Genomic DNA, 18,190 nt, shown 5'->3' on the forward strand with positions numbered 1-18,190 from the left:
AATATGAACCCTGATTTTTTTGTCATTTTAGAATTGACCCAACTAAAGGAGGAGTTAGTAGAGTCTCAACGACAGATTGTAGCTCTTCAGGAAGTGGATAACCGTAAGACGGCAGGTGAGTTTTTAATTTCAGTAGAAATGGATTTATTTCTTGTCATAACATAATGATGGCATCTTTACACCTCCTTTGTATGTAGTACCTGATATGTATGCACTATCACTTGAGTTCAGTCTAGTTCCTGCCCAGACATGTTCAGCTAGTGCTCTATAAATAGCTTAGGATGAGTCATCCCTCTATCTTTTGTCTTACTTACTAGCTGGTCAGCTGACCTTGTTCAGTGTTGAGTTGGCTAGTGTTAACTCTGGTCCAGTTGCTAATAAAGCTGTCTAATTGTAGTGTTACATTTGCTTATTGCTTCTTATTGCAAGATGTAACAGTACCAGTACATGAGCCATGATTCTATTTTTGTTGTAGCATTGGCCAATCAGAGGAAGGAGTCTCAGCAGCAGGTCGTAGCCCTGCAAAAAGCAAACAATCAGATGACAGCAGGTAAAGTTTTTACACAAAGTTCAACTACTATTTGAATTTTAATATCTACATATTTACTGTTCATCAGTAACAACACGTATTCATTTACCTTCATGGGTACTTTGTCTTGCTAGTTATTAACTTATAAGGAATGGATATGATGAGTATTGGTTCATCATTGCTATTGGCTGGTCAGCAGTTAATTCTATTGGTTAATGCTCAAAGGGAGCCAATTGCTCAAATCTGTTTTTACGGTCGTATGAATTCCGTCTAAATTGTATTGCTATACTTAACAGATTAGACTGCAGTTTTTACAACTCCAAACCATCTATTTTAAACCTACCCTTAATCTGAAGGACGGTTTACACAAGGTGGTTGTGAGATGGTGCAATTTTTATAGATAGAGATGAATGATATTGTTGCTTACAATAGATACTGATAAATATTTGTTCCTTTAGATATGGCTACCATGATGGAGAGACTTAACAGACTAGATATTTATCTGCGTACTCCTACTGATACAGATGAGATGGGAGACCAGCTTCATGAGCCTCTGGGCTAATACCTTTATCTTTGTTTAATTTAAATCACTTGTAGTTCTCTTTCAAAATTTATAATTAAATACAATTTTATATTTATACTTGATACATTTTCTCCTATCTACTCATCTAGCAGTGATTTTTATGAACACATCTGTCCATCATTGAACTGCACTCATTTTATATAATGCCACCTACATAGCTTGGCAAAACTCCAAATAATTTAGACTGGCATAGATTAACAGATGGTATTCCCTACTCAATGTGGACCCTTCAATGCTTTAGAGCTGGTCTCACTGCTGCAGCTGGCCACATTTCTAATATTAAATATCAACAGTGCTGCCAGGAGATGTGATACTGTAGTGCTGATAGTCAACTGATGACAGATAGCCTTAGCATTGTCGCTATCAGTAAACCTTAACAAAAAGGTTCAACATAAACAGCAATGATTGGCTAATATTGAAGTGAACTGGTTACAACCAGGTCAAACATCTTCCTCATAACCAGACACACTGGTAACGAGTATTGTCCACCATAACCAAGTCGCCTATTGTACTAATGTATAGACAAATCGGTGAATCAAGTAAATAACATATTGTGACTAGGAATGAGAAGACAACTACTTGTTTCCAATAATGTTCTAGTTTCGTGTTACCAAGTCACACAGTGGCTGTAGGGGCACAATCTTTTATAAAGCTTGAAGATTCTTTGATAATAATACTCTCAGGTTGAGAGGAGTCAAGTCTTCAGAAATGAACTCCATTTAAAAAGATGAAACTAATGTCAATAAAAATGTCACAGAGGCCGTCTCAACTGTGTCACTGAATGTCAAAAGTACTTTGTTGTATCTTAGCTTTAGAATCTGGGACATATTTTAAAGCATTTGCTTTTTTATACCCCAAAGTATTCTCATGGAAGTAAATAGTTCATAGCTATACTGTACATTCATACATATCTTCCAGGAGTGCTACATTACCAGAGGACAGTTATTGAGAGGGTAGATTATAGTTAAATTATGAACCCTACAGAGAGTGCTAGCAAATGTCTAACACTAGTTATTCTGTGAACTGGACAAACCAGGTCTTTATATGAACATAAGAGAAAGAACAAACATAACTGAACTGCGCATATTGTCCTTTCAGCTGTTGCACTCAAAACACCATACAAGGTATTATTATAATCTAGACAGCCCCATGTTATTTTAGTAGCAAACTACAGCAGGCTCAAAGTAAGCTATTCATAGGTCTGACTCTATCCATTATGTGAGAAGGACAAAGGAATGTGATTAACATCTCAGACTAATTTATAAAAATAATGCTGCTATTGTGTAAACTCAGTCTAGAATAAACACTACTTTGTGTGAGGCGAGTATCCATCTACTCAGCGCCTAGCAACCAACAAACAGACAATCAAAGATTGTTTGTTCTCATCATGAAAGAAACTTGACTCTTTGCAATCTCCATGACTAGTGCTCTCACATTCAAGAGCCAGTCATCGTGTAGTAGAGTATGATAGTAGGTAGTCTTGAGAGGATGTAAAAACTTGTGTAGGCAGACATGACAGGATGTGATGTCATAAAGACTGTCATTTTGACAAAAGCTATCAGATTTCACATTTGCGCAGTCTTTCTGTCATAAGCTACAATCATGAGTAATAATTATGTTGATAGTACCACTGAAGGGTGCTATGACAGAAATGCTGCACCTTGATCACAATAGTTAATATTAAGAATGAGAAAGACAAGCAGCCCCCGTAACTAGTGACATCATTTCAGCGCGTTTTTTTTTTAGCGTTTTAAACGTGATCAAGTTTGGTTGATTTTAATCTTGGCGCATTCTGACAGTTAAATCATCTCAAACATCAGAAACAATCGCAAATAGTATAAAAATACTTGTGTGATAAAACACTTGGGAAAGTTAAGTTCATCTTTAACAAATCATTAGATGTTTTCACAATATATGATACAGCTGCAATACTGGCTAGCCTGGCAGTAAACTGGAAACTGGTTAACTAGTACAAGTCATGAAGTGTCCATCTACCAAGGGACATGTACTGAATTTGACTCTTGTAAAATTGATCATTCATGAAACACACTAATTATCGTATATAATGTATTATTGTATATATACGCAACTTTAGTAATCTACTCTCTTTTGGCATTGCTTAGTAATATTTACATTAATAAGAACAGTGTTCAGCACAAAAATCAAAAACTTCAAAGCTTTCTCATGGGAAAAGATTTATAAGACCCTCAGAATTCACTGTGTTACCTACAGCTTATTTATTATGAGAAACAGACCAACTCCAAATGACATCTGGCTCAATTGGCAATCTTAATTAGAACTTTTGTTTTTAGTGCAAACACTCCATAATCTACCACAATAGCAAATCATGAATGCACAATAACATGCAAGAAGGATAACTCCCCTCAATGAAAACATTCATGCATTGTTGTGATAAAAGTAGTGTAGATATGTGCGTTGAAAATATACCTGCGAGCTGCCTGATTAAAATGTTGTTGTTTATAAATAACAGTAATTGTTTATAAATACAATAATTGAAGCAGATGCAGTTGGCAGAAGATTGTCCTCTCCGTAGTTATCCCATTATTAGATCATCCTCCCATTATTAGTAACGAAATGGGCAGTGTAAAATAGTTGGTAAACTTGTTACAGGTGTCCCTAACAACTTTTGTAAAAAACACTCAACAACATGTAAGTCTTGTCTTACTAAAATATATCAGTCTAAGTGAGCCGACCCTGCAAACAAAAATGGCAAACTTGTGCACTCTCGGTTCAACTCATCTTTGCATAAATGAACAATCGAGCTGATAACTCCCATAAAGTCGTTCAGAGACCGGCCATGAAAACACGTTTGCAAATCGACTGGTGAAAATGCAGCTTGAACCTACACCTTGATAGCAATAGTTAATATCAATAATGAGAAAGAAAAGCAGCGAGGTAACTAGTGACAGAGTTTCGGCGTGTAACTTTCTTCTGGAAGTTTGTACCGCAATAAAGTTTTAGTGATTTTAATCTTGACGCATCCTGACAGTTAGATTTTCTCAAACATCAAAAACAAGAACAAACGATAGAAAACTAGTTGTGTGATAAAACTTTTGGGTAAGTTTTGGGTAAACATCAAAAACAATCGCAATTGATAAAAAGGACATTTGTGATGAAACTTTTGGGTAAGTTTTGGGTAAACATCAAAAACAATCGCAATTGATAAAAAGGACATGTGTGATGAAACTTTTGGGTAAGTTTTGGGTAAACATCAAAAACAATCGCAATTGATAAAAAGGACATGTGTGATTAAACTTTTGGGTAAGTTTTGGGTAAACATCAAAAACAATCACAATTGATAAAAAGGACATGTGTGATGAAACTTTTTAAATAGTAAAAGTTTCATCACAAAAGATTCATAATAAAAGACCAATAAAAAAGTGACTTGAAAGGCAAAACAAACTGATCTAACATGAACTGCAATGATTAGCTGATACTGATGTGAACTTGTTACAATTAGGTCAAACTTTTTACTTGTAACCAGAAATACTGATAACCTATGACTAGGTATTGTCCAATATAACAAGAAAACTTAATAACTTCGTGTGAAGACATGTGACTCAGGTGTAAACATAGAATATGTAAAAAACATCCTGTTGTGAGTAGGAATGAGAAGTCAACTAGTCAGTTTAATAATATGCTAGTTCGGCGTTACCAAGTCACATGGTGCTGTAGAACCACAAGCTTTTATATAGCTATAAGATAAGTCTATGATAATAATATTCTCAGGTTAAGAGGAGGCAAGTCTTCAAAAATGGAATGTGCAGCATAAAATGTAAAACACTAAGAGTATATACAGTTTTTTTCGTTTCAAAAATGAATGTCTAAGCCAGTGTCAAAGGCTGCCACAGGCCCGCATGGTCAAAGTTTGTCTCAATTGTGTGGCTGATTAGCCAAAGTTCTTTATTGTACCATAGCCTCAGAACCTATTATTTAATAAACTTAGTTATTTCTATATATTATGGTAGCCCCGTGGAAGCAAACACACATAGTGTATAGCTGTTCTGTTCACCCTAGTCTTCTACAATTATTGTACTACTAAAATATTGTGTTTGAAAACCCTACAGAATGTACACATGTTTAGCACCAGTGATTATGTGAAACATGCACAGCCAGCCTTTGTACGTATATACATGAGAGAAAGTCAGATTATTATAACAGTATATGAAGACAAATTGTTTATTTAATAGTGTGCTAGCTTAATGTCACCAGGTCACACAGTGCTGTAGGTCTACAAGCTTTTATATAACTATGAGATATGCTTCTTTGATAATTGTATCTTCCGGTTGAGAGAAGACATGTCTTCAAAAATGGATTATGTTCCACACATTCTTTAAACTAGGGGTACAGTAGATCCTCTGATAACATAATTTCAGGTATAATAAAAATTTATGTAAATTTTTTGTTTGGTACGTTATCAAAAATTCCCTATTGGGTGAGTTCTCAAATTTCTTTTGAATGATAATTTTATTTCACCGTACTCGCTTGATAAAAACGATGTGCGTATATTGTCACAGCATATTTATTGTACTGTATATACAGATTCCGTGACGTTCCAATTTGTCGTTATAAATTGTCAAATGTGTCGACAAAACAGAGAATATAGTAACTGTGGAACAGTTCATAAATACTCAGAAGCCATAAAGTGATGCGGATAAACAGCGTCAGTTTACCAATCAGAATGTCAAAAGTTAAAGTTGAAAGTTATATATTATCTTAAACTAGAACCCTGGGTACAGATAGATGATGAACAGCTACCAAGATTGTTATAATATGAAAATGTTTTTGTTTTTTTATTGTGAACATATGAAATATATTATCATTAGTTTGACTTTGCAGAATCAACTTTGCTGTTTATAAAATATTGAACAAACCGTTGTAAATGAATCTTGAAGGCGTGCGCTCTTTATTGACTTGTTATGAAATTACTGCAATCATGGTCTACAAAACCAGTGAAGTTGATCAAAAAAACGAGAGAAAAGTTGTCGATGTAAACCAATAACACTGTGGTTATGTTACAACCAACTAATTAAAAAGCTTAGTCTAGCCCTTCCTTTTTGTATGACCAAAGGGGTAAGTTTGGAAAGATCTTGGAATTGATTGCACAATTTACATGTATTTTACTGTTTGTATAACCCCTTTAACGTAAGCGCTCCTGGAACAGATTATTTAGGTTGTAGGAGCGCCTACTGTGTACTTATTTGTAGTTTTTCTTCCACTTAAAAAGATGCCAATAGTGTCAGTGGAAATGTCGCAAAGGATGTCTTAATTGTGTCACTGATTGGTAAATTTGTTCGTTCATATTTTTAGGGGCGATTCATTACCAGAGGGTTGTTATTGAGAGGGCACACTACAATTAAATTATAAACTCTACAGAGAGTGTTAGCAAATGCTTACACTACTAATTAGGTAAGATGAGCGTACCAGCCCTTTATATATACTCAAGAGAAAGAACAAACATACCTGTCACTGCATTGTGTATATAGTACTTCAGCTGTTAAACTCAAATTACCATATAAGGTAATAGCATAACCCAAACAACCTAATTTTTTCACCAAAAAGATAGCAGGCTCCCAGAAAGCTATTCATAGATCTGACTATTATGTGAGAAGGAAAGGCAGGTGGGTTCAGCATCTCATAGCACTTTATTGAATGAGCCTATGTAAACTTAGTCTAAAATAAATACTACAGTGTGTATGATGTGTATTCAATTGCTCAGCGCCTAGCAACAAACAAACAGAAGAACAAACATTATTTGTTGTCGTCACGGGAGTAAAATTGATCCCTGGATTAGTCCTCTCACATTTGAGAGCCAGTCATAATACAGGGAAGATATGATGGTGGGTAGTCTAGAAAGGATGTAAAAACTTGTGTAGGCAGACATGTGTAGAGTAATCCCTCACATGTTTCTATATAAAAGTCTCATGCAAACAACCAAGCTAATGTCTATAGAATACGGTTTGTACTTCATATTTAGCATATCATTTGTTGGCTTCACAATATATGATATGACAGAAAACTACAGTAATATGTAATACACAGCTATAGGGGTGTATTGTGAAGTTTGAAGGTGTCACAATACTGGCTAGCCTGTTGCCTGTCAGCAAACTAGCCGGTGGTCAATTAGTACCAGTTATTGAGTGTCGATCTACCAAGCTAAATATTGTGAGTTTGAGTCCTGTAGCAGTCAATCTTGTTTATTTATATATATTTGAAGAAGTCACAATACAGGCTAACCTGATAGTATTTGGAAGGTGGTCAGTTACTACGAGTCATAGAGTTTTCACCTACCACGTAAACTGTCGTGAGTTTGAGTCCTGTAGCAGTCAATCTTATTTATTTATATATATATATATTTGAAAAAGTCACAATACTAGGTAGCCTGGTAGTAAACTGGAACGTGGAATATTAGTACAAGTCATAGAGTGTCCACCTCTCATAGTGTGAATCGAATAGTGTGAGTCGAGTCTCGTAGAAGTCAATTTAAAAAAAAAGACTATAATAACTGTATATATAATTTTTTGACAGTTTTTGATAGGAGGTTTTAAGATTACAAAATCAGAGTGACCTAACTTTAAGTAATTTTTTGCAGAAATTTTAATGTGTTAAAATTTAAAAAAATCTGATATGAGGGTAGCGTTATAATAGCAGACTGTGAGAGCTCAATATGTTACCTACATATTATTAAATGCAAAAAAAACTGCCATACTCCAAACAATGCGGGGCTCAGTAATCTTAGCTTGCACTTTCGTTTTGCATGCAACCTTCCTCACATTTATCAGATTAGCAGCTCATGAATGTATCTTCCCATGTGTTAAGGACAATTCTCCTCAATGAACACATTAATTAATGGTTGTCATGAAAGCACTTTGTAAACATGCATTCAAAATCAACACACATGGTGTTTGATACCTGATTGCAAATTAAAGAAAACTCAAACAACACAAGCATCGCTGAAAGTTAATAATAAATAAAAAAGTGTCTTGAAAACCCAAACAAAAAGATTTAACATGAACTGCAATGGTTGGCTAATATTGAAGTGAACTGATCACAACTAGGTAAAATATATCCCTTCTGAACATGTCGTGTTATGAAATGGGGTGAATCAGGTGAAAACATAGAATATAAGCAAGAATGTTATTAGCATCTCGTACCCAATTATTAAAATAATCCTGCCATGACAGGATGTGATGTCATAGACAATGTCCTATGTGATATACAGTTATTAGCCTTCTCTCAGTCTCTTAGATTATTTGTATGCATGACGTTCTTTTTAGAGAATAGCGCTTAATTGTACCTGAGTACATTCTGAGATAGACTGAGTTTCTATAAGTACAGTAGGACTTTATGTATGTAAATGGAATGAGCCATGAAAGGGTGCTCACGTTTTAGAATAGTTTCAAAAAATTAGAAATGTTTTTAGAAAGAATTTCATGTGAGGGTAAAGTTATAGTCGCAGACTGCCAGAGCTCAATATGTCACCTACAGATCATTAAATGTGAAAAACACTCCTGCTATTGTGTGAACTTAGTCTAATATAAATACTAGTGCATGTTAGACGAGTATCCATTTACTCAGCGCCTAGCAACCAACAAACAGGCAAGCAAACAGTGTTTGATCTCATCGTGAGAAAAAATTGACTCTTTGTAACCTCCATGACTAGTCCTCTCACATTGGAGAGCCAATCATCATATAGTAGAGTATGATGACTGGTTCTCGGTGATTTTGAAAGATTTGGCAGCGTCTCCCATAATTCTTTGTAGATTGTTTGTCATCGCTCAGAGGTACCTGAACATCTGGTACAGCACCTTAGACGCTACTCAAGTGCTCCTTGGCCAGGCTGAAGCTCCTAGGTAGGATGAGCCGCGATACCAGGGCATGTAGGGGCATTAAGCGGGATGATCCACTGTCTGTTCACCTGTTTAACGCTATGATCGAGATGTGTACTGCTGAGCTGGGTGATAAGACCAATTTTAAGATCAGCAGTAGTAGTCAGGCCCGAGGCGACCTTTATGGCCTACGCGGCCGACAAAGTACTTTACAGCCGTACTGATTCTTGGCTGAAGGGGAGTTGTGCCATTCTTGGTGATGAACTGAAGAGGCAATCTTATCTAGAACTTTTGTTTGCCATGTAAATTCGCAACCATATACCTGACAGAAACTCATGAATGCATCTTTAATGCATTAAGGACAATTGTCCTAAATGAACACAATCATTCATTTTTGTAGTGAAAGCGCTGTAAGAATTTGTGTTAAAATCTACAAGCGGGCTGCAGACTATCTGATTGATAATTAAAGAGATATCAAGCAATGCTGAAACTACTGCAAGGTCTTCATACATAACAGTGGCTTGATTGCTCAAACAAAAAGGTTTAATATGAACAGCAATGATTGGCAAATATTGAAGTGATCTGGTTACAACTACGTCAAACATCTCATTCGTGATCAGACACACTAAAAACCCCTGACTAGGTATTGTCCAACATGACAAGAACGCCTAATAACCTCGTGTGGAGACATATGACTCAGGTGTAAACATAGAATATGTGAAAACATCTTGTTGTGACTAGGAATGAGAAGACAACTTGTTAAATAATATGATTGTCAAACATTACCAAGTCATATGGTGGTGCAGAGTTACAAGCTTATATCTAGCTGTAAAGCGATTGTTCTATGACAATAATATTCTCAGGTTAGGAAGAGACTCTTCCAAAATTGATTGTATAGCATACAATTTAAAACAGTAAAAGTATATATAGTTTTTCTTTGTTTTAAAAACGAATGTCAAGGGCTGCCACAGACACTCAGTGTCAAAGGCTGCTATAGGCCGACTGTGTCAAAGTCTGTTTCAATTGTGTGATTGATTAGCTAAAGTTATTTATTGCACCTATTATTTAATAAACTTAGTTATGTTCATATATTAACGTAGCCTCATGGAAGCAAATACGTAGTGTATAGCAACCTGAAATTTTATTATTGATGTAATCTGGTAACAATATGCAAATAATGATCAACATAGAACTCCACAGACTATATACATACCAGAAGTTAAGTTAGACATAGAAACAGAATATACACCTGTGTCATGAGATACCAGATAAAACTCATGAAGCGAGCTGCTGATTTTATCTACATAATAATATAGAGAGAGAGAGAGCTGGAACAAAGGTAGAGAATAGAGGGAGTGCAAAGGTGAGACAACTTCTAAAACATTGGTTAGACTTATGGGAGGGACTATGTAATTCATTCAGAGGAGGAATAAACTAAACATTAGATACTCATCTAGGTCATGAACTTTACCTATATATCAATATATCAATCTATACATGTAAATCTCAGCGTTTGTTATTCTGTAAATTGGTGTGTCCAGCTATTAAAATCTTGGAATAAAACGTTTGCATCGTGCTGGATTTGAACTCACAAAGATTGTGACAGCATGTTTGTAAACCAATCATCTAACCACAATTCTACAAAGGTTTTGACAATTACAATTACATTGCTCTTACAATAATTATGTGTATCAATAAAAACCTTTACATTTTTATAAAACCTTCTACATTGACAGATGGAAATGTTAATTTAACAACTTTAATTTTTACCATAGAAAGGAATGAAAAGCTTTTAAAATATTTTGAAGTATGAAAATAACCTTCTGATGCTACCTTCAGACAAGTATTAAGGTACCTAGTGAGTACAGTTACTCAGACCTTGCAGTGTTGTACAAAGACAAATATAGACAGATTTATAATATACACTTATTCACCCCTTACTATGGTGTTCATAGAGACCCATCGAGAGTTATCTTACCATCACCAAAGGTGGAAACTAAATTAATATCTTCGTAGATAGAGAGACCACTAGCCAATCATCACCATCAATGCTGCACTTCTTTGTTCCACCAACTGGTCACAATGTGCTATAAAAACATAAGCATATAATATAGCGGTATATATTCTCATTGGGAACAAAACTGCTGATTCATGTCACACAAGCTGTTTTTGAAGATGTTTCACTACAAATCTTTTCATATCAGAATTTACTGAACTTTTGGGAACATATGAGATCAAAATATGAAGTTAACTTTTTTGAAAATGCTAGTAAAGTTGTTCAGATGCCTGCTAATCAGCTAGCTAATACACATAATTATTAATATAACTTTATTGTTTTATTATATTATTATTATTCTATTGCTTTGTTTTATAAAAGAGCAAAATTGCATTTCAAGTCTTTATTATAAAAAAGCTGTGTCTGTTCATTGGAAGCCATGGATTGAGGCTGTGAGAAAAGATAACATAGTATGAGATTTGAACTCAAGTCCTTTAGCTATACAGCTTGACCCCCCTAACAATTACACTAAACATCTGTCTAGGATTGAATCAAAATAGTGCAGATATTTATTAGACCTGATGGTCTCTTACAAGGCACTGGAATACCTTAATATTATCAGTACATATAAATGAAGCAGAGCTACCCAATGAACTTGAATAGCATCAACTACTTTATTATATTGATTGATCAATATGTAATATTTCTCAACATTTATTTATCCATGACTACACACTGCATGCTGTCAACAGAATGAGTGTAGTAAGTAGGAATAGGTAGGGCAAAATAAATACAGCACTGTCAACCAGAAGCTCTGATATGGTAGGTTGTTACTTCACACAAACTGTAAGGCGGACTCATATAACATGATGCAAGCTGGCAGGCTGCCTTGCATCACTCATAGTTAACATTATGGGTAGTGTGTGCGTAGTAGCAATAGATTGACACAATGGCAAATGTTATGCTAAGCGATACCCAGATCCAAGTTTTAAAGTTTTTTTCATCACAAGGCTTTACACGTATTATTAAATTTCTTTTTTATCACAAAGCTTATCCATCAAACAACTTTTTGACAAATTTCTATAACTGAGCAGTAAATGAGTTCAGGTAAAATTTGCCCTTGTGTGTAGAATAATACATGAACTGATTTACGCAAGTAAGGTATTGTGATGACAACTCCCAAGTCACAATCTTTACCACAAGAAAAGCTATGTTTCTATACCTGAAGACAAGATAGGTGCTCAGAAAAAATTGCATTTTACATGATTTGAACTCACTACTTTCTGCGATGTAGATCTACACTCTAACAGCTGCATCAATCAACTGTCTACTGACATTACATAATAATTATATGTTCATGTCTAGTTATTACACATGACAGTCTCTTATGACACACCAGACTGTCAGGTTATTAATTAGCAGTATTCACTATAATAAGAATCGTGTCGGTCTGTCTGTCGGTCTGAAGCAATGATAAGAGTGTTAGAAATAAAGATTACATCTTATGGGAGTCCATCTTAGATATTCAAATTCTCAGCCAAGCGCTAGTATCAGCATTACCCGACCACCTTTCCGTATTTAGGATTAGTTATGCTCATAGTTATTACACATGATGATCTCTCATGGTGAAACTCAAATTTGAGTTTCACTAAGGAATAGTCATACCTTGAAAATACAGACAGTTTGTCAATGGTTGAGATATTATACAATAGTTAATCATTATTTTGATGAAATAGAAGTAAAGCCTAGGAGATTAAAATACATGGTTTACCCTAGGACACTTATATTTTGCTAGTATTTAGTTTCGTGAGTAGCTCACAGAGTAAAGTTTCGAAGTAACTTAATTTCGCAGCTCTGATGAGTGCGAAAATATAGTGATGTGAAAATAAATGCAGTGGAACAAACATAATTATATTCCCCAGGTTCGGTTCACCGATAAAAAAATTCAATTTCCGACTAGTTTGTAATTGTGAACTACAGGTAGAATGATGTGGACAAGGTCGATAATGCAATTTGATCGCTTGCTGCCATTTGTTTCTTGGACTATCAACAGGCCAGTTTTCACTGGGGCAGCTGGCCGGCTGAGCCGCCCCAACTTTTTGGGAATTTTTTACGGTAAGTACAGTTCAACTCGAAAAACTCGCCCTCAGATAAAATGTAACATTTCATCTCAAACACAAGGTCAACTCAAACGGATTTGCTTGGTCAGTTCCAACGCAATGATAAATTCCTTCAGATAACTCGACCTCAACATCCTTTATTCGAAAAGTTATTTGCCCAACGGCCATGGACGCGGTTTTTATCGCTGTAGAATGTCACTTCATTCCAAGCCATAGAAACAATCATCAACTTTTAGTAGTTCTTAGGCATCATTATTATCATCATCAGAGACAAAATATTTTTTGTTAACGACTTTTATAAAGTTTTGCAAAAGATTAAGTTTTATCAATCACCCCCTTGGCCGTGTCCCATCAAAAGCGTAAAAGCCTCCAAATAAACTTAAAATAAAATCCGCAAAATTGATCTTTGTTAAAACGCTCAAAAGGAAAAGATGTTTTTTTTTTCTGAGCGTATTAACTGCGGTCATGTTTTGCCTATTTTAATTTAAAAACGTATCGTCAGTCACATCACTTGAAACAAAACAAATCTAAAAAAATTACAAGTTATTGAAGAGGTGTCAGTGGTGAATCCAAACCTTTCCAGAGCCGTGCTGCTTGTGTAGTACCGCGAGTGTCAGTGCATGTGTCTTATTTTCTTTCAACACACGGTGCTCACTGCATTGATTGACGTCCCCAGCAAACAATAACGCTAACTAATGCTGTGCATTGCCATCAAATTCCTATCATTATAAATCATTCCTAATGGGAAAATAATCCTAAATAATTGCAAAATAATAACGTAATAAATTTTGAAAGTCAAATTATTTTGCCGGTTTATATTTTAACGATGCTATATTGGTCGTTAAAAACATTAAAATGAATGTCGTTATAAAATTCAATTATACAGTATCAATGAACAAAGCTATTTAGTTTTGCTTTTTCGCTCGTTTGTTATGATAGTTTAGTTTTGCACATGAAACTTTCGCGAGAGGATGACACCGCGAAAACGCGAAAGTTAGATGCCGCGAATACATAAGTGTCCTAGGGTAGTCATAGTTGGCTATGTGAGGCAGTACATTTACACTAATTACAGCTAAGAATATGAGTTCGAGTAGTTTACTATGGACAAAGATTATATTACAAATATGCTAGAAATAATACATTAATAGACAACATTTTATCCATACTAGCATGATGACAGTCTCCTGCACTGAGAGAGATCATCATATATATTAGCAGATGAGCACAATTATTACTTCAAGGTGGTAGAGTGGTACAGGGGGCAGTGTGCTCAGTGATTAATCTGAATATCTAGGTTCGATACCCATGCAGTGCAATCCTTTCTCTTAATGCTGTTAGCTTGGCTTCTGAGGATCAGACAGGGCTAGCATTATAGCAAAGATCTTTAACTGATTAATTAGGAGTGAAATAAGAGAAAGACAGAGAATCAACCCGTACACACGGTATGACCACTACTAAATATCATGAGCAAAACACAATGAAACATAATGTTAAAGATACTCCCAACAAAAACTGCTAGTTTTTCAGCTAAAAACTATTCCAAAATTTTAAAAGACTTGCGTTTGCCTGACTACTACAGATGGCAATGAGTAATCTACCTACAATTTTTACTGTTGCTGTTACAGCAAGAGCCTATTGTCATCTGAGTGTATATAAAATGCCCAGCTTTGGTTCATTGTACCAGTATGCAGTTTGCCTTTAGAGTATAATAAATCAAATTATTTAACGAAACTCACCTAAATCACTACGTAGCTATATATAAGTTCAATGCCCCTTTAAAGAAATAAATATTTTTTGAAAGAATTCACCAAAAAAGATGTGAATTGATAAATTTGAATAATAAAATCATTCAAACAAACAGCATTTTTTATGACAGACCTATAAATTTCATCTAAGCTAACTTAATCCAAACTGCATGGTTTGATGAAGATGTAGGAACTAACAATGTGACATAATGTTAATATGTACTTCCCTTAGCACTCCTTGTTTAATCACCATAGTTTACAGTAATTCAAGCGGAGAGAAGAATTTTAGCTGACAACTCCATGGTTCCTAGCATATGCCGTGTAGATTAGAGCCCTCAACATTTACTATAGCTTTTAGAAAGGCTAAGAAGGTGAGTGGATGATGACATGAAGATAGAGATTAGTGACATGGAGAGATTAAGTAATGAATATGATGAACAATGGAATGAGTATTATAAAAAGGGATAATAGAGAAACAAATAAGAACCTAATGAGAGAGTTAAAAAGAAAAGAGAGGAAGTTGATAATTTTTCCACCTTCTTAAAACTGACTCAATCAGATCTAATCAAGACATCTAAAAAACACAGTAAATTTGCTAGTATTAACTAGCAGTAACTGTTATTATGAGAAGAAAGATGGTTGCCGGCACAGATTAGTACTGTAAAAGACTGATTGATATTAGCACAAATTTACGAGAAAAGGGCAAGTGTATTCCTGAATATGTTAAGTGCACCGCAATTGGCTCCCACCAAAGGTGCATTATTTCTAATTGTAGGCCATGCCAGGCATGTCAGTGGTCAGGTGATCAGAGGGTCAGTGAGTCAGATGATCCCCAGGCCATGGATCAGTAGTTTTTGAATATATCATTTGCTTTAAACAAAATTTTTTATTACAAAGTCACGTCAGTTGAATCAACAGTTTAGAAAAGTTTGACTTTTTCTGAAAAAATATGCAAAAAGCTGCACGCTGAAAAATAATTTTTCTTTGTGTCTACGCAGTCACGCAGCATGGGCTACTTAAATTTTTTTCAGATGATTAAGTAAATACATGTATGACCACAACATATGAAGTTTATATTCTAAAAATGTTTGTAATTTTATATTATGTAAACCTTAACAGTTATTAGGAGAATAATCTTCAGTTAAGAACTCACAACGACGTGCGGCAACTTTTATTAAGAAAATTAGAAGACAAACTATGCACAATACAAGCAAGAGAGGGAAATGCAAACGCAAAAATTAGATACATATTTGCTAGAATTGGCTAGTGGAAACATCTAGCTAAAATATTTCAAGTACCGGACATAAGAGAATAAATCAAGATATGTTATGGTTGGGGTCATGACCTTGGGTTAGAGCAGTCACCACCTTCTTATGAATAGAATGTTGGTATAAGGAACTAAACATAACCATGGCAACCAGTAACCTACAAAGAGATTCCATAGAGCTAGGAGTAGTAGTACCTCAATAGATTTGTTATATATAAATTACTAATAATCTAAAAATGAAGAATGAACTAGTTACTATCTGATTAGATCTCTTGTTAAATATCTATCTTCTATGAGTATAGCTTACACTTTCAATTGTAGTATATTTATCATCCATATTGTATAGATTGAACTGAGAGAAAGCTAACCACAAAAGGAAAAGTTGTCTTACCTTTTTCAATAGAGTGTCACAACTCCCACTTTACTATACAATCATTTGTTAGAGGACAACAATCAGCTCTACATCAGTCTGTTACCTGAGAAAGGAGGAATATTACTCATGGTTATTCACAGACAGGAGAGAAAGGTTGACATTGGAAAAAGACAATACGTGGGTTCAACAAGAAGACGAATATAAGTCACACATCTCTATCCGGAGAATAGGGAAGTACTATGATGAGCATGATAAGTTGAGTAAAGAAGTAAAAACGGAAGTTGAATCTTACAAGAGGGGAAGCAGATAAGTTCAAATAAGTTGGGATGACTGTAGACTGTGAGCCAATGAATAGTCATGACATGGAGTTGCTGACATTCAAGTCAACCAGAGCACTGTTGAGGTCTTATGTTAAACAAATGTCTCTTAATGGCGTTGTTAAAAACAGCAAAGACTTTGCTAAAGCACTCCAACATCCAATGACCGCAAGTGGATGATGAGAAATAGAAGTTATCTTAGCAAAAGCAGATAACTCCCGTTTTTGTCATTTCGGTATTGTAAGGTAAGCAAAAATGCCTTTCTGGTACAAACTACTCAGCAAGTCAATTAAATATGAAAATAGCCTTAGAGACTTTTAGAGGGTGTGGGTAACCTCTGTATGTTGAGATTAAAGATGTGTTAGTGATACTGAGTCTGTATACTTATTCACCTGATGAGAACTTATTATCATCAGAACAAATATGTAGCCAGAGACCAAATTGAATACACTGAATCCTGGCAGACATCAGCCACGTTAGTTTATCCTGGTACTAAGATGGCCTACTTTATTACCAAGGTAAAATACAAGTGTATGCTGAATTGTAGGAATAATAGCCTAAGAGCGTATGTACAGGTTGAGGGATGGGCCTGTATTTTAAGATTGAAGGTGTGTTAGTGATACTGAGTCTGCATATTTATTTACCTGATGAGAACTTATTACCATCAGAACAAATATGTAGTCAGAGACAGAATTTCAAGTACTGACTACTAACAGACATCAGCCATGTTAGTATATCAGGGTAATAAGATGACCTACTTTATTACAAATGTAGATTACGGGTTGGTGCTGAATTAAACAGGTAGATTTAGCACTGCAAATACGAAAAACTTCAAAAAAAATTTTAAAATTTTTTTATCAAAAACTACCTGAGTTCTACTTGGGGCATAGATTTTCAAAACTGCTTATAAACAGTGACAGGTAATGTAGTTGCCTACCAATGCCATTAGCCTGGCACATTGCCAATGACTTTTTGAGTAAGCTACTATCCGTATATAGTCCTCAAGCGATTACATCACGTTGCAGTGGCACCAAAAATATAGAGGGACCTACACGTCATTGATAGCCCCAAGAAACAAATGGCGGCAAGCGATCAATTTGAATTAGCGATCTCGCCAACACATTTCAACCTGCGGTTTACAAGTACAAACTTTTATGAAATTATTTTTTACTAGTGAACGTTACTTTAGGAATCTAATTTATTTGTTCCACTGCATTTATTTTTCTCACCACTATATTTTTTGCACTCATCAGAGCCGCGAAATTAAGTTGCAGCAAAATTTTAGTCTGTGTGCTACTCACGAAACAAAATACTAGCAAAATAAAAGTGTCCTTGGATTTGTGTTTCCTTGTCAGATTTACACACGTATAACATTTATAACATGTATAGAACTACCCATGTATAACGTAC

General features: G+C 35.1%; 2 protein-coding genes across 2 annotated transcripts in view; one reads left to right on the forward strand and one right to left on the reverse strand.

Annotated features, from left to right (window-relative positions):
• Positions 1–18,190, forward strand: part of LOC137398395 (serine/threonine-protein phosphatase 6 regulatory ankyrin repeat subunit B-like) — a 627,280-nt gene that overhangs the window by 338,717 nt on the left and 270,373 nt on the right. The window contains exon 5 of the mRNA XM_068084503.1: positions 511–550. Within this exon, the coding sequence (XP_067940604.1) occupies positions 511–550 (40 nt within the window). The remainder of the gene's footprint in view (positions 1–510; positions 551–18,190) is intronic.
• Positions 1–18,190, reverse strand: part of LOC137398919 (sulfhydryl oxidase 2-like) — a 300,984-nt gene that overhangs the window by 53,076 nt on the left and 229,718 nt on the right. The gene's annotated exons all lie outside the window — the stretch shown is intronic.

Source organism: Watersipora subatra, chromosome 6 (assembly GCF_963576615.1).
Source record: "Watersipora subatra chromosome 6, tzWatSuba1.1, whole genome shotgun sequence".
Taxonomy (NCBI): domain Eukaryota; kingdom Metazoa; phylum Bryozoa; class Gymnolaemata; order Cheilostomatida; family Watersiporidae; genus Watersipora; species Watersipora subatra.